The sequence below is a fragment of the Belonocnema kinseyi genome, chromosome 5 (assembly GCF_010883055.1).
Source record: "Belonocnema kinseyi isolate 2016_QV_RU_SX_M_011 chromosome 5, B_treatae_v1, whole genome shotgun sequence".
In the NCBI taxonomy this organism is placed as follows: Eukaryota; Metazoa; Arthropoda; class Insecta; order Hymenoptera; family Cynipidae; genus Belonocnema; species Belonocnema kinseyi.
Window position 1 is genome coordinate 34,836,553 of NC_046661.1, and position 22,761 is coordinate 34,859,313.

Consider the following 22,761-nt stretch of genomic DNA (forward strand, 5'->3'; position numbering starts at 1 on the left):
AAAAGGGGCTATTTTTTCTGAAATTTAGGTACGCCTGAGTCGAAATATGGACCCTACTTTGATGCTCCTAGCGAAAGTATTCTCCCTACTTTATGGCTGTTGATTCTACTAGCTCCTATTGAGCCACTCCTAAAGATATTTTCATTCTACTTTGCTTCTTTATAAGCTTCAGCCCCTACTTTGTTGTTTTCTCGAAAATTCCATCAGCATAGTTTGTGAAAGCAACAGTTTAATTCGTTTAAAATAAATAATCAATATTACAGTGATAACATCGGAATGGCTTTAAGAGGAAAGAAGTTTGCCCTAATCTGGTGGCTGCAAGCAAAAGGAAAAATGCAAACCAGCACTAAGATTTTAAAGATAGTTATAAAGAACCCAGATCCAACCCCCCCCCCCCAAATGTATCAAACACACGAGAAGAAACATCAAAAGAAAAAAGTAGAAAAATACAAATCTTTTGCATTGAGTTTTTTCCGGACCACAAAAAGTAACTCCAAATTAGTTACCACATAGATTCTGAAGAAATAGATTTTTCTTTCATACAATTTTCTTTAGAATTGAGAATCACGAAATTGAATGATTTCAGATTAAAAATTTATAAAATAGGGCAATGTCAAAACTTTAAAAATTGAATATTTTAGGATTAGGTAATTGGAAATTATTTATACTTAAAAGCGTTCAAAATTAAATAATTAAAAATAACAAACTTTTGAATTTCAACAATTAAAAATTTAAGGCGATCAAGATTTGACAATTTATTATTGAAAACTAAATTGATTCTATCAAAGTTGAAGTTTCTGAAATTCTAGAATTTAAAATTGTTATTACAGCACGTAATTATAATTTGAAATTTTAGCTAGTTAGGCAAATTGTTATACAATGAATGAATGAATTGCATTATACTCAACAAACTTTCAAACTGAATAATCATTTTAAATGGAAAACATTGAAAATGATAAAAAAAATTTACTCTAGAACCTTGAAACTTAAAGAATTCGTACTTCATTTTAAACTGACAAAATTTATATTCACCAAAAATTGTGATATTAAAACTTTTTTATAATCAAAGCCTTTAAAATGTTAATTATTTGTGTTAAATTCAAATCACATAAAAACGAATATTTTTTGAATTTTTAATTTAAAAAGATTTAAATTTATAGTCTGTAAGAAATTGAAAATATTACAAAGCATTTTAAATAAATTTTAAAAAATTCAAAAGAGTTTAAGGATCTTCATGTAATTTAAAACCATTTCTATGTATTTAAACAAATTTTCAGGAGTTTCAAGGGATTTAACGGGAGTTATTTTATTTCGAACATTTTCCAGTTTATATTCGAATTTCAAACGATTTCGAATTATTTAAAAGAGTTTAAGATCTCTTTAATGAATTTAAGGGATTTGAGGCAATTTTGAAGAATTTTAAAGGAATTTCGGTGGAATTTAAATGAGTTTTAAGATTTTAAAGTAATGTTAAAACATAAATAATGTTCTTGAATTCTTTAAAGTCTGTTAAATCTTTTGGAATCTTCAGAAATTTGTAGAAATCCTTTAAAATCAATTGAATTTCTGAAACTATATATTGAATTTTTTTTAATCTTTTAAAATATCTTGAAATATTTTTGGATTTAGTTTAAATCTTGTTTAAGCACATGAAACATACAATAATAATTTGTAACATTTCTCAAATCTAAAATCGTAATACATATATTATTATAAGCGTAGCAATATTTTTTACAGAATGGGTCACCAAAATTTGCTGACGGCCTTGCACAGCTATAGGTTAGGGGAAGGTGGGGCGAGACTGTGCACAAAATCTTTGACGCTTATTAAGTTATAACCTGTAAGAACTTGGATATTTTTTTTCCTTGCGCAAAATAACTTGAAACATTACGCAAATGTCACTATGTCTTTTTCTTGCTCTACTCTTGTTAATTTTTCTTCAAGTAATTGTATTTTGTACCGGAAGGTAGAGCGTGGAGCGTTAAATTAGAAACAAAAACTAAGCCTCTATTTTGACGCCCCAAATGTAAGGTTTGAAAATTGGTGCCCATAAGAGCGCTAAAGTAGGGGCAAAAATCGTATGGGAATATCCTCTAGTTTAAAACCTTAGACCCTACAATTATTAGCGTGAAGAGTGTCAAAGTAGGGCCTATATTTCGACTCGCGCGTATAGCTGAATGTGTTCGGTACGTGTAGACACTTCGTTAATAGTCCAAAAGCCAGCGATGCTTACATTGGGCTGATTTCATCCCGACTGAAAAAAGTACAGAAAATAGCCCTCTTGATGTACAATATGAATTCGCGTGCCTGCCTACTCAGATCAGTTGGATTTGTTCCACACAGATGCCAAAAAAATTACTCCATATATGAATTCGAGTGCCTGCGGTTCAAAATTGGTTGAGAAATATCACCTGTCAATCAAAAAAAGGTAAAAAAGTGCATAACTGGTATCATCGTAATCCGCATGAAAAAATTTATAATTTAGTTTCAAGTACTAGAAATTCATTGAACAGTACCTGCCTCTTCAACGGTTTCGGAGTAAGTGCCTGTCAGCTTTGTAAGCTTCATGTACTAGCCGCACAAAAAATTCAAATAAACTAGAAGAAAGATTTCTAAACCTGATTTTAGGTGCCTGCCTTCACAAATATGTTGTTTTATAACGCCTGGCAGATCTCCAAAGCTGAGCTACATCGTACGGCCCTGGTGACTTGTTATTTTTCGTTATTACTTTGTTGTTATTTCAAATGCATAACACGTGAAGATGGAAAATAGGGTATTTTCATTTTAAAAAACTATTTCTATGACATAATTTATTATAGGCTTTCATTTCTACCAAAAAAAGTACAGTGAAATTCTTAGATTAGCGCCCCGTTATAGTCGTTTCGATTATTTGCGCCGCGCCGCAGGTAGGTTTAACATGAGCTTGTCGGGGTGTCCGGTGGTCACTCAAGCGTGAACAGACTAAAGCACGAAGAAAGAAAGTATATGAGTTGATTGATAACAACGCCATGAAGAGAGAAAAGGCCGCAGGGGAGGAGAGAATAAGAGAGTCAAGGTTTAACAGGAACTATGCGTGGATTATTCCAAGGGATAGAGCGCAATATTTGTGTAAGAAAGAAGAGAAAGGAAGTCAGAAACTTATAGCAAGGATGAGATGCGGATGCATGGAGAATTATAATGGCTTCTGGCTTTTTAAAGAGAAAAGGATGTGTGAATTGTGCGGGAAAGGGGGTGCAACAGTCGAGCAATGGTTGGAGGAGCGTGAGTAGGTGCAAAGGAGTGGAATAAGCATGGAGTTATTGATGCATGAAAGGAAGGACAAAAGGGTAGTAGAATGGGTCAAGGGGATGTTGAATGAGATGGAGAAGAAGAGAAGGAATGAGGAAGAGAAATGAAGAAGGAAACATTGTAAATAGGAGAGCAAGTAGGTGTAAGAAAATTGTAAATATTGTAAATCGTAGATAAGAATTAGGTATTAGCCGCGAAGGCAGAGGTTGTCAATGCGAGGCAAAACAAGAAAGTAGAGAAAGTCAGTTTTTTAAGGCTAGAACATCAACATTCAAGTTACTCTGAAGCCCAAAGATCCGGCTGAACTGAATGACTAGCTTCGTGAAGATTTTTCTGTAGAATCCAACCTCTGAACTGTCAGTTGTGGCGTGTACAATACAGCAAGATATTTGCCAGATGCAATCAGTAAAACAAAAAGGACGGCTGATCATAAAACCAAAAGATTAATGCATGAACTCATCACAAAGATAGGCTGGATAAGACAGTACGCAGCCCGCATTTAGTGTGTGACAGACTACATAGGATCACACATCATGAAAAGCCTAGAGATGTGCACTGTCCTCATGATATCTGAGAAAGAATGCCCACCCATCACCACCAAAGAAGTGAAAAAGTATTAAGAGGCATAACGAACTATCGGCAGCCTAGATTGATTACTGGAAAGCTTTCGATTCGAACTCGCATGTCTTTTGGAAAGATTAAAAAGTTCATCCGCTCATCAAGAGGTGCATAGAAAGAATGATGTCGCTTTAGAAAACAAGACTTTTTATGTCATCTGGAAAACATCATGTGACATTTAACAACAAGGTCTTTCAGGAAGGTATCGTTAAGGGCAACACCATGATCCCCCTCTTCTTTTGCCTCACATTATTGCCACTATATTTTGCACTTCGCCATTCCGAAAGGTACTTTTGCGACAAACCTGGAAATCGAAAGCATTAGGTCACTCATGTATTTTACATGGATGATATTAAGATCTATGCTAAAAATAAAAAGCAACTACATCCTAGCTTTAGGAATTGTCTAGGAATACTCTCAGAATATTGGAATGCAGTTTGGTTAGAAAAATGCGCCAAGATTTATTCGATGCGAGCAAAACTTAATAGAATCCCCAAAGACCCTGAGCTCGTCCGCAAATACTCTCTATACGAAATACGGAAATACTCTCTATACTCTCTATACTCTCTATAAGACAATTTGGCACTGGAGAGACCTATAAATTATTGAGCGTGCCACAAAGCCTCATCCACAATATGGCATCTGCAACGAACATGCTTGCCGTCTCGGTAGTACTCTATTCACTTGAAGCTCAACGACTCTGTTCAGCGGTTCTACGTAACACGCCGTCAAGGTAGTTACCGAATACTGAATCTTGAATGTCTTTATAACTGCATTATTCAGGGTATCGCACATATCGACGCAAATGAACGAGACCTTTTTCCTAAAATGGTCTGTAAGCACGAGGAAGGGGACAAACGAGCGTTTTTGTACAAAGCAACAGAAGAGGCATCTTTCACAGAAATGTGGTGGTTCAATCGATGTCGTACGAGTTAACGCTTGCTTTCCTTCAGTCATCAGGAACAAAGTCGGTCACGGAGGGTTTCATTTTGGCATCTCAGAATGGTTCCATTTCCACTTCAGCATACTGTCACCACATTTTGAGCCAAGACATTCCCGATCATAGGTGCAGAGCGTGTCATGCACACCCTAATCATTTAAGATACATATTACCTAGTAGTCTCACTCATGCTAGAACGACCTACATCCGAAGGCACAATGCGGCACTCAGAGTCTCTCTCACGGCATTAGCCTTAGTACTGCTCCGCTAAACGCTCCTAGGGAAATAGACTCAATTGCCGAGAATAAGAAGTGCCGCATATACTGGATTTTCATATTCGCGACTATTGTTTCTCTTGCGCACTCGATGCCTGACGAGAGGCGGACTGGCACAGGGGCGTAGACGGAGTTTTCCGACTGCGTCCCCCTTGGTTGGTGCCCCGAAAAGACAATATTGTTTAAAAAAATAAATAAATTTTAGATTGCAATGGAAAGAGTGAAAAAATATCCAATAATATCCATGTTTTACACTTATACTCCTGTAAGTAATATGTAAGTAATATAATATATAAATTTAAGTAAATATAAGTAATCCTAAAGTAATTCCCTAATGCATGTGTTGGATCCTATTTGAGAAAATATTTTTTAAATAAATATTAAATTATTCATATTTAGAAAGTCAAAGTGAAAAGAATATTCTTGTCATGAATTACATTGAAGCATTTCAATATGTTTTACGATGCAATCTAAAATATATTTATTTAGTTAAAATTTACAGGGCACCTAAATGCATTTGTTATGGGCGCCCGCTAACATATTGATTTTTTAAATATATGAACTTTCGATGACGCCTATACGTACCTTGCGGAAGTTCGCAGATTAATTTATTATTTTAAAATGTACGAATCCAAGTAACTAGCTTACATTTCAAGAGTTCGGATCTAAGGATATATTTCCTTATTTTTGAAATTCTACAATATTACTATATTTTGCTATACTTCACTATAAATAATTTAATTTTAATTGGTTATAATTCTAGCTCTTTTCGTAGTTTTTAACGTTATTACTATAAATTATTTATTTGAATGAAGGCTTGAATCTTCGCGGAAAAATACTTGAAAATGTGCTTTCTGTGTGTGGCAATTTTCATGTTGGCAAAACTGTTTGGCAATCTGTATTGCTTTAACTCCTTTATCTTTGCATATGCAATAAATTGTAATATGACGGTTTATGGACATAAAGAATTATAATGCGAGTGGGCAGAGAGAGGCAGGGGCGCACAAACCATATATGAAAAGTAGCGGTTGATGCCCCAACTGGGGGAGGGGATACCCAAGAGGTTGGATGGGTGGGGTGTGGGTTCGAGTGAGATGAACTGAAAAATGTAGATTTTACTGAAAATAATATTAAACAATCCATAATTTTGAGTGAAAATGAAGAAGTGTGCGCCCCTAGAGCGAGGTTATGTATGCAAATCGCGAAATAAAATCTATTTCATTCTCTGAAAATAACAAAAAACGTGGAAAAAAATTAACAATTTGTTGAAATCTTACAGGAAAAACAATTCGTCCGCTGCGTCGCGTCGGCACATGCTTATCGCGCTCAAAAATGTATTTACCTTATGCTGCATGTCCGATCTTTGTACTTCCTCCACATGTGTGCACTGACCTTTTCAAATTCAAGGTCGAAGCATCGACAACTGTAATTTGGTAATTCTAAATTCTCTTTTATAAAAGCTCCTTCGGCTTGAAGGAACACATTCTCATCACGTACCTCGTACTTCGCACTCCATTTTGCCCAATATGCAAACTTTTCTATATTTTATATATATATATATATATGTATGTTACATTTATTTCTGTACTTCAGCCAGGGATTGTTTATACAGTTATTACAAAATAAAGTACAAAAAATTATTTAACACGTTAAATTAAATTTTTTTGTTTCTAATTTGTCTTTAAATTTTATTCTCAACGATCGAAATTTGAATATTTATTTATCGAAAAAAATCATAAAGTTGTGGCAGTCTTGTAGAGGGGGCAGGGTTCAAAATTAAGGGTACTGTATATGCGTTAGACAGAGCCGAGAGTGCGTACCGCATGGGCTCGACGCGCAGATACACGGTTTTTTTGTCGGCTATTCATAATACCCTCGCCATAATCCCCCCCCCCCGCTTAGCTAAGTACCTACTTGAAAAGTCAGAACGGATTTTGTATAGACCTGGCATTGCTGATTAAAGGTGAGAAGGTGTTTTTCACGAAAAATTGCTTCACAAAACTTAAACGCATTTTTCTCAAAACAGTGTTTTTACTATTTTTTGGTTTCAGACGTTCCAATCACTTGCAATCATGCCCGCCATAAAAAAAGAGGACTTTTCATTGACCGCAAGAAACAGCTATGAGATGTCTCACGGAAGAATGCAGAAGAGCACCACCGCAGGGTCCCACTGGAAGAAACCATCATCTAAAAAATGACACCGGCTTCGAGCAGAACCGCGGTAAACCACAACCATGGCAACTTCTCACGACCGTGAGATGGGTGATCACAACGACACAACGACAATGACAACGTCAAAATCACAGCCACAGGCCGGCGAAACCCTCGGGTGTCTTGACGACACGAAGCGACCCAAGGATGACAGCTTTCTGCATCCATCTCACAAGTGTCTTGCTATATTTTTGGCCCACGGATATGGCTTTAATGTTACAAACCAGTAATAGTTTCACACCTCCGAGAGCACTCATCACAAGCACAATTATTTTAACCGAATATTTTGCATGCAGTCGCTGCAGCTGTAATTCTCTGGGTTAAAAAAGTTGCCTTTTTTCAGTAGCAGTATAGTGCTTCATAATACCAGTCACTACGAAATATGCCTCCGACTTTAAATATTGAGCGAGAATGCGCACCAGATGTTAATGTGTAGAAGTGAATTTCTTTCCGCGGTTGATCGGTTGATATTACCAGTATCTTCTCTCAACTCCAGTGATTTCAGGATCTTTTATACCTCTCTTCAAAAAGTCTCTACCTCGTTAGGCTTGGGTGGATTTTTGACAGCAAGAGGGTGGACGCTGAAAAGGCAAGATGGGTCAGCAAAAAGCTGTTGATTCTCCCTTATCCATCTACTTATCTTCTTTATTCTCCCCCTTGCGTCAGATAACACCCTATTTTGTCAACAATATGCTGATGGATTATCAGCAGCCTTGACTTTTTCAGTGTGTGATTAAGGATCCTCAGTTCTTGGGCAAACTTTCTAACTCGTTCCGTGAACGGTCTACCAGATGTTATATATTTAATCACACACTAGACACAGGACGCATTCTGTCTTGTCCATCCAATCTTCTTGTTCAGTTGATGCAAGCGTCTTTTGTTCTTTTCATCCATCGTCGGTTTTGGCCTTCGATTTGCGTTCCTTAGACGTACAAGTCAGAAGACGTTATTTGAACGTTCCTAAAACCGTCCTAAGCCAGGGCAAATAATGTTCTGAAAATATTTCGTGTTACAATTACGTTTTTAACACTAAAAGGGCCGTTGGGTCCAATTTGGACCCCTTTGACATTCAAAACGCTGCTGCCTTCTTGAGAGTTTTTTTGTGGCGCTACCGTTTTATGACTTTTCCTATGTTTCTGTGACTCCCCAGCCCTCTGGTTATGCGATTTTTTTGGAATTTCTAGTGTTAAAATATCTTTAGAAAAGTGTATATCATAGGATTGTTATTTGGACTGACTTTGGATGTTTTCATTTCTTTGAATCAAAGAAATTTTCTTTGTTTCAAATAAGTTTTCTTTGCTTCAAATAAGAATTTTTCCCGTGTGCATTTCCTCATGCAAGCGCAGGAATTTCATGCTAATCTCGTTAATTTTACTTTGATCCTTTAACTCGTACGTCCAGGTCTTGCTAACTTACATTAAAGTGGTTTCACTACAGAATTATATATTGCCATTTGAGTTTTATTTGTAATATCTTTACTCCTGCAATAGCTTCGACACTGCCGATAACCTTCCTATCCTCGTTTGTGCGCCTGTATAACTCTCATTCGATCTTAGCGTCAGTAGTTAATAAACGAAAATTTATTTGAATGATTGTAGGTTAAGTATTAAAAATTTATAAATTAGTAGAGGATGCCGCTTTTTCTAATATTGCAAAAAAAAAGGCTTGAGAAGGTGCAGGGCAGGTCGAAGATAGAAGTCGGTGACAAAGGGGAGGACGAGAAGAAAGTTATGTGGGAGAGGATGGAGAATTGATAGAAGAGAAAGTAGGAGAGCGTAGGAATGAAAAAGAGAAGAGGGCAGATAGGGAAAGGATAAGAGCATACTAAGGGTAAAGAAGAAAGATGAGGATTTCCGGAGATATATTCAGAAATTTGATGTAGTTAAACTGGTTGAGATATTGGTAGAGAGAAAATAATGGATAGAGTAGAGCTTAAATTACTCAGGGAGTATAGATGTAAGCTCCAGGAGGCGGTCAGAGTAAAGAGTAGAGCAAGGGCTAGTGGGAGAATTATAACAGGGAATAGGGGTGCATTACAAGAAAAAAGTTCATGGAGAGGTAGAGAGGAAGGGCGTTCAAATGAGGGCAGGAAATATAGGAGGAGTAACATGTAAGTTTGTAACTGTGTACAATAAGGATGGGATGGATAGGATTGAGGAAAGGATGGAAGACTTACTAGAAGAGAGAAAGGATGATGTGGCGACACTGGGGGAGGGGGGCTTTAATGCGAAAATTAGAGGGAAGGGGGCGAGAGCCTCGAAAAGAAATCGAAGGATAAGATAATAAATAAAGAGGCGGAGATTCTGAGTGACTGGATGGAGGATAGAGGCTGCGCGGTGGCAAATGGTATGGTAACAGAGAACGAAGAGGGAGAAGAGATAGCGAAAGAGATATTGGGGAAGAAGGGTCGTTAGTGGAGAGGGTGACATGGACGATGGAGACGATAGGGTAGTATCAGGAGCAGTTGGGAAAGGTAAACTTTGAGGGGAAGTCAGTGGAAAAGATATGGGTCTATCTAAAAGAGAAAGTGAATGGGTGTGTGCAAAAAAAAGGTATTTAGAAATAAGAAGAAAGAAATGGTGAAGCTGTGGTGTGATAGGGAATACAAAAAAATTAAAAGGAAGGTGAAAAGAAAGTACAGTAAATGGAAGTAAGGAACTGCGAAAAAGGAGGAGCACATAGAAATAAGAAAGGGGTTTAGCCTTATATCTAAGAAGAAAAAGCAGAAAAAGAAAATCTAGAAAAGAAGTTAAGTAGTGTTAGGACAGAAGGGGCCGTGTGGAAGATAATTAAGTGGTTTAGGAAACGTAGTGTGGGGATAAGTAAGAAAATAGGGAGCGAGGAAGAGAGGGAATTTTTTAAAGATTCATTTAAGGGATAAGATAAACGAGAGAAATGAGATGCTTAGAAGAACTAAGGAGGAACATGGAGAGGAGCTAAGTAACGAGAAAATAGAGAAACGGATAAGAAAGTTGAAAACGTCTGAAGCAGCAGGGCTGGACGGGATAGAGAACGAAGCGTGGCTGTTTCGCGTACAAGACGTAAGGGAGAGTCCGAAGGGGATAATGAAGATAGTATGGAGGGGGGGAAGAAATCCAAAAAGGAAAAGGGAGGGGTTTATTGTACCACTGTATAAAAAGAGAATAGGGACAGGCAGGACAATTATATAGGGATTGAGCTAATGAATACGGCGTACAAAGTATAAGCGATGATATTGACTAATAGGCTCCGGACGGATATCAAGGCGAAACGAATACTGCCGTAGACGCAAGCGGGCTTTAGGTAGAGAAGGACAATTATTGACAATGTATACGTGTTGCAGCACGTAGTGGATAGATAATTAGCTGAAAATGGTGCGAAAGCATACGCGTTTTTTTTTAGATCTAAAAGGCGCGTTCCCTTTGGTGCATAGGGTGGGTTGTGAGAGGTGATGGAAAATAGGGGATTGGAGAGAAGTCTTATTGAGAGGAGGGGAAGGAATCTCGAAGGGTTTCTGGACGGATAGGGGGTTAAGGCAAGGGTGTCCGCTTAGCCTAACGCTTTTTGCGATTATGTCACTCACATATGCGGAAAGGTGGCACAGGAGGTGAAGGACTTTTTTTACCTGGGCTTCCTATTTTGCAGGAATGGGAAAGTGGATGAATATGTAAAGTCAAAAGTTAGAAGGGCAAATGTGGTAATATGGCAGGTATGGGGGCTGGGAAAGAGGTTTTCGCAGATTATATCGGAAGGATAATCAAATTATGTGAAGGTAGAAGGGATACAGGAAAGGTATGTAAAGTGGACACTGGGTTTGGTTAGGGATTGTTGGTGGGAGAAGCATAACAGACTATGGCTGGAAGGATGGAGGTGGAAAGGGAAAGGTATTTTAGAACAAATGGATTGCAGATGGATTCAGTGAGAAGGCTGCACGAGAAAAGAAGGAAGGTATATGAGATGGTTAAGAAAAATGGCATGGAGAGAGAGAAGGCAGAAGGTCAGGAGAGAATAAGCGATCGCAACATTTGCGTAAGAAAGGAAAGAAAAGAAGTCAGGAACTTATAACGAACATGAGATGCGGATGCATGGGGGAGTATAATAGGTTCTGGCTTTCTAGAGACAAAAGGATATGTAAATTGTGCGGAAATGGGGATGCAAAAGTGGAGCAACGTTTAGAGGAGTGTGAAGAGGTGGAAAGAAGTGGGATAAGCATGAAGGTATTGTTGCATGAAAGTGGGGACAAAAGGGCAGTAGCATGGATGAATGGGATTTTGGGTAAGATGGAGAAGAAGAGAAGGAAGTAGAAAGATCAAGGGAGTAGGAAAGATTGTAAATAGGAGAGAAAGTAGGTGTAAGAAAATTGTGAATATGGTAAATAGTGGGTATCAGTCGCGGTGGGAGAAGGTGGTAATGAGAGACAAAGCGAGAAGCGTAAAATTTGGATGAATATTAGTTTTTTAAGAGGAAGTTGCAAGAAAATTCTGTAAAAAAATGGAAGTGTAAGCAAGTCAATTTTTGAAGGTCAGTAAGCCGAAAAATAAACGTTTGTCTACAAAATAAAAGAAAACATCCTTCAAGAAAGGAGCTTTGCTTTTTATTATTTTCATTTTAAAAATAAAGGCAAGACTTAGAAGAACTGAACAGATTCTGACAAGTTTACCCTAACTAGGGTAATAATCTGGAAAAACGTTACACGCTATAAATGGTCTTTGCCAGTATATCCGCCCAAGGTCACACCAGAAGTAGAGAATACTGCTTACTGCTTTACTTAGCCGATATTTAGGTTTTTGCACGAAATTGTTGCTTTCGAGAAGACTTACCAAGATGACTTTCAACTTTTTTTTAGTAGAACTCATGGTTTTTCTTCTTAATATAGATAATTCTATTATAAAAGCGAAAATTAAATTGTCAGAAAAACAACGTGAGCTATGAAAAAAACTCTACAAGAGAAATTTTTTTTTTTTTAAACTCAAATGTCGCCCTTGAATAATGAGATTAATCAACTTCATTTGCTTTTTAATTTTAACTAACACAATAATCTCTTTAAAAGTAGACGCTCCTACCGTTCAGTAATTTTTACAAGTAAGCTGCTGTATATATTAATTATCGAGGGCTAGATCCGACAGGCACGCTCAAACTTTCGAGCGTAACGCGTATCGAATATGTATTTTCTTTAATCATAAACCTTTTTCAAAAGTTGGCTTCAACAATATTGCCTTTGACATCTTATTAACCTTAAACAAAATTTTAATCGAAAACTTGATGTAGTTTAAAATACAAGTCCGTGCTGTCGCAATGAAAAGAGAAAACGCAAGAGCAAATATGTCAAATTAGAACATACTCATAATCAATACCAGAGTAAATGTTGCTGTATTACATGAGATAGCAAATTTTCATCTCTGGAGTTCATATTTTTGCTAATTGTATTTTCCGGTCGTGTATGGAATTTTGAGAGGCAACAAGATAAGTGAACCCGATGAATCAGTGGAAGTAATAAAAATCAGCAGTGGATTTTTACACCGGTAATAAATATCAGAATGAAATTGTCCGCTTTTTCATCATTCCAGAATTTTCCCTTCCTTCTGATAATTATTCACCTCGTCCCTCTAGCTTATTCTCAATTTTACTGCTATTTTCTCCCATAAGCCTCCTCCATTCGCAGTGAACCCTCCTATTTCTATATCTGTATTCGACGTCGACGATTTTAATCCGTAATAATCTAAATGAAATTCACTTCTCGAGCTTAATGATGTATATACCTGTCGGAGAATCTCCTTTTGGAACATTTCCGACTGCTAGATATAAGACCATAATTACATTCTAGATATCATCCCCCACACCATTATTTTACTTCCCGTCCTGCCTGCAACTTCGCCTCTTAGGACAGGTTTCTGTAACTGATTTAAAATCATCGCGGCTCATTCATACTGTAGAAAGACAATTATAGAGAAGGAATTGTAGAAGATTTTAGAAAATTCTAGACAATTTTTAATTCAGAGACGGATTTCCGCAAAGTGAAGAAAAAATGCATTCTTTTTATAAAATTAACGTATAACGGGCGTGAAGAAGGGGTTTTTGGGTAAAAATATCCCGTTATACTTTTGTAAATTACGATATAATGGTTAAGAGGTTTTTCATTTGTACAAAAGCAAATATTTTTGCCGGAAAAAGTATACCTTTGCAATAAACTACAAAAGAATCTATAAAAAATATATTCACATGGTTCAAAACAAAAGAGGCAAGAGGGCGATGCTTTTGTTTTAAAACGACTTTTTTTATAAGGGTTGGAGAAAAAAGTATGATTACAAAAAACCAACCACTTTTGAGAAAGTAGAGGCGTAAATTCTTGAGAATGTCATCACGGAAAAGAAGTTGTATTGCGAAGCAGACACCAGATTTGTGTTCTATTGTCCACATTACAAGGTTATATAACAGTAAACAGGCAAGAAACGCATTCTTCAGTTATTTGACGCCCACAAATTTAATTCTATTACTCAGCTTAACACTATTATATAACGCACTTCACTAATGGAGAATATCGCATGCTGAGTGTATCGGTCAAAACGGTCGTTATATAATAAGCAAGAAATTTCTTAGGGCCCCGAGTCATATTTCATTTTTTCATTTCAACCTCGGATATTTTGTGTGACATTTGTCACTGAAATGTTGTATAATAACGAGGAGAGAGAGGATTATGGGGACCGGCTCTGAATTAAATGTCCTATACATAAATTTAGATTGAAATTTGATTTCGACGTGTGTATTTTTGAATTTGAAGCTCGCATTATCAACGAAGATTTATATTACTAAAACGATGTTTATTTTAACAATATAAAAGTTTAGAATGAAAAATATACAACTAATTAATTTTAGAGTGTTTGATATAACAACAAAAAAATAGTACAGACATTTTCATCAGTAGATAAATGTTTTCTGATCAATCAAAGTAAATTATGTTACAAACTCCAGTTATTCCTTTTTGCTTCCTGAAATACATGAGGTGCCGGTGTGCCACAGACGTGAAGTTACAAGATTTAATTAATTTTTAAATATTTATAGCGTTTATACAACCAACTAATTATATTAGAAGCTTTAAAACATATTTTACCTACTAACAAATAATTTTTCTTTCTGTATTCCAACATATGCTGTAAATACTTAATTTTTATAAAACGCTTTTTCATATTTTCCCCCAAAACTGTTTCTTCATCATTACTCTTTATGACACGTATTTTAAAACAACAATTATACTCAGACACTATTTTTTTAACCAAAAAGAGTAAGTTGATGTGAAAAATTAATATAAAAATCCACAAACACGGACTCTTTTTATAATATCCACTGTGCGAAGCGTTAAAATTTGAATTTAAATTTAATTGCCTTTGATTGCCGGCCTAGAGCGGAAATTTATTAATCGATTCAATAGTTTTTTTTAAATCCTCTTAACTATATTCAGAAGAAAATTATAAGAGTCGATTTTCTAATGTTTTTTTTTATTTCACTTTTGTGTCGCCAAATAAAGTGAACAATGTCAATTTTTATAACCTTTTTCATATTTCCATAAACCATAAAAAAACTGTTTAATCCCAACTTTTCTGGAACTGGCAAACCGTGTTATTAGTAATAAAGCCAATTTATAACTTATATATCCCCAATGTCTAGGTGGTGAGATGAAACCAATTCATGGTCTTGCATACATATTTAATAAAATGTTTAAAAACATTTTGTATGGTTTTTTAAAAGCTGAAACTTCTTCCTTGAGCTTTTTTTCGTAGATCGCGTAGTTTGGTTCTAAATATTAAATGTCCTTTTTTCATAGTATTTTCGAAACATGAAATTAAATTAGAACTTCTATTAAAAAACGTTTGAAAGAAAAATTGTAGTTTTTTAGAAAAGCTGCAATTCTTCTTTTAAACTGTTGTGTACCTGTCTGTCGTCATTGTTTTAAATTAAAATATTCGACTTGTTCATGGTATTTTATATGCATAAAACGAAAATGATAAGTTCTATCAAGAAATGTTTTAAATCAACCAATCCAAAACATTTAATAAAGGAATTTTACATGAGTTTCATAGATGCAAAGGGAATGAGAATACAAAGAAGTGACAAGAAGAAACTAATAACAAAAATTCCATGAGAATCAATCTCAAATTAATACTTTTATAAGTTTCATCTCAGTTAGGCTTCAAGAACAACTTTCCGGAATTGAAGGCCTGCTGTAAATTCAAAAATAAAGAGAGGAGCATAAAAAGGGAAAAAATCGGCGATTGAATTTCAGAACCACCTTCTTGGCTGTACCTATGCCTGACCTATGCATTACTAAAGACCTTCCACGTATCTTCTATTCGTCCGAGTCCTCTTCCATGCGCGAGAAGTTTACGATAATCTGTCAAGTGTACAAGACAATGTAATCCATCAGGTTGCGACTGCAGCTGGCCCTACGAAAGAGGGAGGGATCGCACAATTAAATTAGTTTCGGTGAGTGCCTGACTTTCATTGTTGCTACTTGGAAGGCAACCACCAAAAAATTAAACTTCAAAGTTGCAGAATATTGTCAATAAATATAGTATGAACTCTGCAATTCTTCTCGAAGTTTCACCATGCAACATTATATTCATATCTGTGAAAATGTGTACAGTACCAGAAAGTAGGAAGTATCACGGGAAAGTTAGTAAGAGTTAATGTTGGAATAGAAACACAAGGAACCGGATCTTCGCTTCACTGCAATTTTTTTTAGGCTTTAGTCTCGGCCCAAACATCTAGAACTTTTTTTAATAATAAATCTCCACTACCAATTGCAGCAAGGTTAAAGAGCCATTCCAGAACTTTTTGGATCACTCCTCGTATTATGTGATTGACAACTCACCTGTACTCTGGCCTCCGTTAAATCAATCTTCATTGCAATTTCTTCTCTAGTGTAAATGTCGGGATAGTGCGTTTCTTGAAAGGCACGCTCGAGCTCCTTCAGCTGGGCCGACGAGAAAGTTGTTCGTATCCGACGCTGTTTTCTCTTTTCCGCAAGTCCATCATGTCCAGAATAGGCCTTATAACTCAGACCACCTGGAAAAAAAATTTTGTCTAAAATACTATAATTATGAGGTACGTTAAGAAAAATACTGACTAAATCAAATAATGTATATTATCTATAACCAGGAGGCAAACTCACCCTCGGGTAGCAAAAGACGTTTGGTTCCTTAGTGCACCTGATGCACTATGTAACAAAGGTTTTTTACTAGTTTATTAGGTCCAAAATTTGAGGTAAGGCTGATGTGACAATAATCGTACACGGGTGATAGCTAAAGCGCATGTGCAGAGTACGATAATGCGCTTATGATACTCCTGGGAGTATTATACAATATTATTTCATTTCATTTTTATTGAATAAATCCTAAAGTCCGAAGACCAATTACAGTTTTATAATTTTACCAATCTCGATTACCATACCTATGTATAATAAGTATTATGGAGTTCACCATCGGCTCAGTACTGTCTGAAGGTTGGGTATAGGACCGAGCTGTACTATGCCAGTGGTACAAAAGTCGAGAATTTAAAAAAATAGTTTTACAAATGTTTCTATAGATTTAACTATCATAAAAACATTTTTTTTACTTTTGTGCAGGAGAAAACTTTTAAGTTCCACCTTCAAATAAAATTGTAAACATTCAGAAAAAATTACATTTTGTATTATTGTAGAAATTTGTTAAAATGGTTTTTCATTGTCTATTTAAAATTTACTCGGGTGAACCCGCTTATACTTCATAGCCTTGGACTGAGTCAGGTGACTGATGAAATTAGAATTTTATAAGTTAATTCAACTAATTTAATATGATGCTTGAAACCTCCTGCGATGACGTTGTAGGTATACAATTACGAGCGGCCACGAGCGTTGGGGGTGACAGCAGTCACCTCTGGATGCATTCTTAGAGCTACTATTTACCACTCCACGGGTTTTTAGTAGCTCACTTCCTAATAGTCAGAAAAGTTTCTTACAATGCGACAGGTGTTTAATAAAACCGCCTTCTGAGCTGCTGCCAATACCCCACTGACTCCTAAGTGTTCAAGATGTTCAGTGCATCTTTCGTGCACATTGCCTGTAGCTGAAATCACAATGGGATGAAAGGGTGCATGATTCACGTTCCCCCATATGGTTTTTATTTCATGCCATAACTCGGTATATTTGTGGATCTTGGTTGTATAGGTTTACTGCAAATTTCGGTTAAGCGGACAAGCAATGTCGATGATGTAGACTATTCCACCTTTTTTTTCCCGCATCACATTGCCAGGTCGATTGGCCCAAATGTAATAATCCGTTTGGATAGTAACATCCCAATATAAGATGTAATCTTCGTTTTCTAAAACGGGCATTGGAATGTGTTTATAGAAAGGCATCCATTATTTTAAGAGTCCTAGACTTAGGGCAAGTGCTTAATGTATGATGCCCGCTACACCATTATGCCTGTGCATATATTCTCTATGAGCCATTACGCGGCAGCCATCAATAATGTGCTTGATGGATTCGTTGGTATCTCCACATAATCGGGGTACGCGTGACACACTCGGTGGGGAAGGAATTAATGTAAGGAAGGGATATAGAATGTTTAGATTTATCCAGAATTCTTGTGTTATTTATTTAAATAACACGTTCCTTCCGCAACACTGCTCCGACCCAGGTAGCCGATCAATCTCTTTAGCAATCACCCCCAGTGAAGAACCTCACAAAGTCGTCATGTGAGGTTCCCCACTTGGGTTCATTCGTATCTAAGGTGTTTTGTTTCAGTCGTCATTCACTCTACTGACCCTCTTGTTATTAACTATTTGCCGCTGTACTCTTCTGTCCTGGCATACTCCTCTAGCTCCTTCAAGTCCATTCATTTTTTCATGCAAGCTCTCGTGCTTCTGTGCCTTTCTATGTCACTTCTAACTATTTCATTTGGCATTCTCTCAAAATGCCCGAACCATCTTAACCGATTTCTTTCACATGTGTCTACTAGCGTCTCTTTTGCACCACATTCTTTGAGAATTATCTCGTTACTCACTTTGTCCATCAGAGTTTTCCCGCATATTATGCGCAAGAATCTCTGTGAATTGCGTTAATTCTAATCTTATCTTTTTCTTCATATGTCCATGTCTCGACACCGTATAGTACAGTCATTACAAATATAGAATTATGTATTGCCGTGTTAGCTTTATTTGATATATTTTTACTTCTGATAAGGGGCCCTGCTCTACCAATAACCTTCTCACCTTCGTTTAGGCGTCTATCTAACTCCTCATCTATCTTTTCGTCTCAGGTAAATAAGCTACAATGGTATACGAACTTATCAACTTATTCAATTTTCTCATCATTGAATACAATGTTGCATATTCTTTTCTCACTCTTTTCTTCGAATACTATAGTTTTTGTTTTGTTTGCGTTAATTTTAAAGTCTATGCTCTTCATCCTTGCATTCAGTTTATTCAAAATTCTTTGCAAATATTCCATTGATTCTACCTTAGCCACTTTATCATCTACGAACGCTAACCCACGTACCCTTACTGTTTCAAGCTCCACACGTTCTTCGTCGAAAAGAGACATTCTTAAACACTTGCCCATGAATAATATAAATAACCATGAAGACATAACGCAACCTTGTCTAACACCTTGAATAATATCGAAAGTGACTTAATTTCTCATTTACCCTTAGACTCGCTTTGACATCCGTATATATTGTGTTTATAGCTTTTAGGAGCCAGCCATTGACTCCATACTCTTTCAGAACTTCCCAAGGTTTACTTCTATCTAGCTTGTCAAAAGCTTTTTCTAGGTCAATAAATGCACAGTAAACTGTTTTTTCTACTCTCAATTTTTTTTGTGATTTTCCCTAGGCTAAATATTTTATCCGTACACGACCTTTTTAACATAAGCCCAATTTGGACTTTCCAAATCTTTTCTTCTGTTAATTTCATTACCCTACGAATAAGTATTTTTGAGTATATTTTACTTAAAGTACTTAATAAGCTAATCCCTCTGTAATTATTGCAGCCGCTTTCATCCCCCTTTCTTTTGTGTATTGATATGATAATCGCTTTTTTCTCATCATCTGGGATGTCGCCGATCTCGAAACATACATTTACCAATTCGCACAGTCTATGTGGTATGTACTTGCCACCGTGTTTAAGCATTTCAGCGTTAATAAAGTCTATCCCGGCAGCCTTACCGTTTTTCAAGTTCTTAATTATATCCCTAACTTTTATTTCCCTTGATTTTCTTTTAAAATAGTTTTCTGATTCCTTCAAAGTAGTTTTGTACTTTCTTCTCTTCTTCTGCTCTAATATAATCTTTAATTTCCCTAATGAATCGTTTGAGTATTCTCTTTTTGTATCTTTAATCATTTATACGTCTATTTTTTCCGCATGGCTAAGACCTGTGATGTTCAAAGTTCTCCTGTACGTTTCTTTCTTTGCTTTTTGGGCAGCCTGAATTTCATCATTCCACCATGCATCGTTAGACATTCTTCCAACAACGGCGGTATCACAATCTTCGATCGCACATCTAACAATGATATGCCGGAACTTAGTCCATGCGCCCTCTATATCTTTGTTTCTTATTATCGCCTCTCAAGTTCTCCTATCTATGCTTTCCATTATCTTATTTTGGAAATCTATTCACGCATCCGGTTTCTGTAGGTTCTCAATTTTGATTCGCATTTGTTTTGTTTTCTTGGTTCTCTTTTTTCATGCCTGACCTAAATTAATTTGGAGATAAGAAGTTATTAATCAGTATTGCATTCAGAATCCCTCATGACCCTTGTATCTTTGACTAGCTCTCTTAGTGTTTCATCCGCAACAATAAAATCAATTATACTGTGGCTGTTTCCTTTGAACCAGCTGTACATGTGGATCATTTTATGCCTAAACCAATTATTTGTGATAAACAGACCCCTTTCTAAGCATAAGCCAACTAATTTATCTCCGGTATAGTTTTCATTTTGGATACCGAAAATTACCTAGTACTCTTTCTGTATCCTCATTTTGGATGCCCACCCATCCATTCATGTCTCCTAGCAGAAATATTTTTTCATCATATTCGCAAATATTTATTGTGTCATTTAAGGAGTCCCAGAAGGCGTCTTTTACTTATCTGGGATCACTATCAACTGGCGCGTAGCATGCTATGATAAATAATCTTCTGATTCATGTGATTCACAATCTGCTCCTGACTATATTCTAAATTTGCTCTTCAACACCCTGTTTTCTATGTCTACTTTCGCATCACTTTTTTTCAGGCACACATAAAATATATAGTTTCCTTACATGTATAGTTTCTCGTAATTATTTTACCTCGAGATCGTTCACCCCTCTAGCATTCCAAACAACCAGTCTCCACTCGTCGCCTGAAACTTGACCCTTAGATTTACCTTATGCTAGCCTTTTTTCAATTAAAGTTCCAGTCCTTTCCGAGGCTATTTTATAGTTTGTTTTTTTCATTGTTCAGATTATACGCCCAACTACCACCTTCATGCTATAAGTTTATTTTGAAAGTCGAAATCATGTCCAAGTTACGTAGCAATTCGTCATGTGGCGGAGATTGTAGTTATAACGCCCGTCCCACCAAACTTCCGTTAATAAAGAAGGGTTGAGAGGGGGGACGAGGCCGAACTGAAACCGAGAGAGTCATCTGGGGTTTATGTTCTTATGCTGGGAAGGTGACCAGCCTTATATATTTATTTCTTGTTTTTTGTTTATTTTAAGCCTAAATCTTTGAATTTATTATAAAAAGAGAGCCCCCCCCCTGGTACAAAATCTCAACAGTGTTTATAGGTTTTAGGTGCGAGCTTCACGTGTTAAGAGATGGTTCACAATTACGTTACATTTGCCGAGAGCTAATAATGCTACGAAGGAGAATTTAAGAAAATTATTTTCTTTAAAGTCTTCTCAAATCCATTGAAATTTTTTAAATAGACCGTCTGAAGAGTTCAATTTGATCAAACTTAACGCATTCTTAAATACACTCAAACTGCCCACCAATAAAAAATTTAGTCTGTGAAATATATATATATATATGTGTGTGTGTGTGTTTCTTTCTTGTTTTTTTTATTTAAGGCCTAAATCTTTGAACATATAATAAAAAGAAAGTACTTCCTCCTCCCCGTTCTTTAAAATCTCAGCATTGTTTGTAGTTTCTCGGTTTAAAATTTCCTTTTCGTCATAAAATTATAATAAATTGATATAAATTACTTATCTTTAAATGCGTTTCCGGATTTTCTATTATCTGCATAACGAAACACAATTTAAAAGAAAAGAAGGCAAATATTCAAACTTTAGAATTTTCTATTTGGGTTTTCCCCGTTCTCGGGAAAGATGACCGGCGTCTCTTAAATTTTTCTCGACACTGAGTCTAAGGAGTTTAATTTGATAAAACTTGATGCATTTTTAAATACTCTTGAATTACAAAATCTCAGCGTTGTTTGTAGTTTTGAGGTTTAAATTTTCTTTTTGATTACAAAATTATAATCAATTGAAATAAATTACTTATCTTGGAATAAGTTTCTAGATTTTCTATTATCTGCATAAAGAGACACAATTTAAAAGAAGAACGTGAAAATTTTTGTGCTCGAAAATCAAACTTTATGAAAATACTAATTTTTAAATATGTACGTAAATATGCCAGGTAGGCCATTTCAGTCGAAGAAAAAAATTCCCGTTTTCTTATCGGTTAGCCAACGTTTCTCACGATCAATAAAATTAAATAATTCGAACTCTGAAGTAATAAATTTTTCCATATGTAGTACTAAAAGATAAACTACAAAATAAAGCCCTCAAAGTGGAACACTTAAATTTTTAACTTTTTAAATTAAGGTTTAAAAGTTTTTTAACTCGAAAAATTTTGTACATGAATGTTCAATAATTTACAATTATAAAATGAAAGGTACTAACACTTTTTAACTTAACAAGTTTAATTGAAATGCAGGTAAACAGAAAAATTTAGAATTTTCAAATTTTATCAATTATAGAGTTCATATTCAGATTTAAATACAAAAAGTCTAAATCCACGTTATCACATTCAGTGCCCTAAATTAAAAATCACTCAACGAAATTTAAGATTTACTAAATTTTATTATTTTTAAACAAATTTAAGCTGGATACATTGAAAACTGAAGAATTACAATTCTTTAACTGAGCACTTCGTAAATTAGAAGTTAAATTATGTTTATTTCAATTAGTTCAAACATCCTGGAAAAGCTTAACAATTTTATTTCCAAATGTTGAGAAATCTAAAAGTTATTTTAAATTTTGTTAAACTTAAATTATTAAAATTTTTTTTATAGAACTTCTAAATATTTTAATAAATGTTAAATAATACATTTCTTTTATCGAAAATTTTTAACTTCAAATGCATGCACTGTAACAAAAGTTGGTGTAAATTTACATCATGCAACGATGGAAATTATTTGAACGGTATGGCACATA

The 22,761-nt window shown here is 35.6% G+C and overlaps 1 protein-coding gene across 1 annotated transcript in view; it reads right to left on the reverse strand.

The window, feature by feature from the left end:
* LOC117173603 (paired mesoderm homeobox protein 2A-like) overlaps positions 1–16,753 on the reverse strand; it is a 336,189-nt gene extending 319,436 nt beyond the window's left edge. The window contains exons 1-2 of the mRNA XM_033362242.1: positions 16,738–16,753; positions 16,178–16,371 (exon numbers count right to left, since the gene is read on the reverse strand). Coding sequence (XP_033218133.1) covers positions 16,178–16,371; positions 16,738–16,753 — 210 coding nt within the window. The remainder of the gene's footprint in view (positions 1–16,177; positions 16,372–16,737) is intronic.
* Between the last annotated feature and the right edge of the window lie 6,008 nt (positions 16,754–22,761).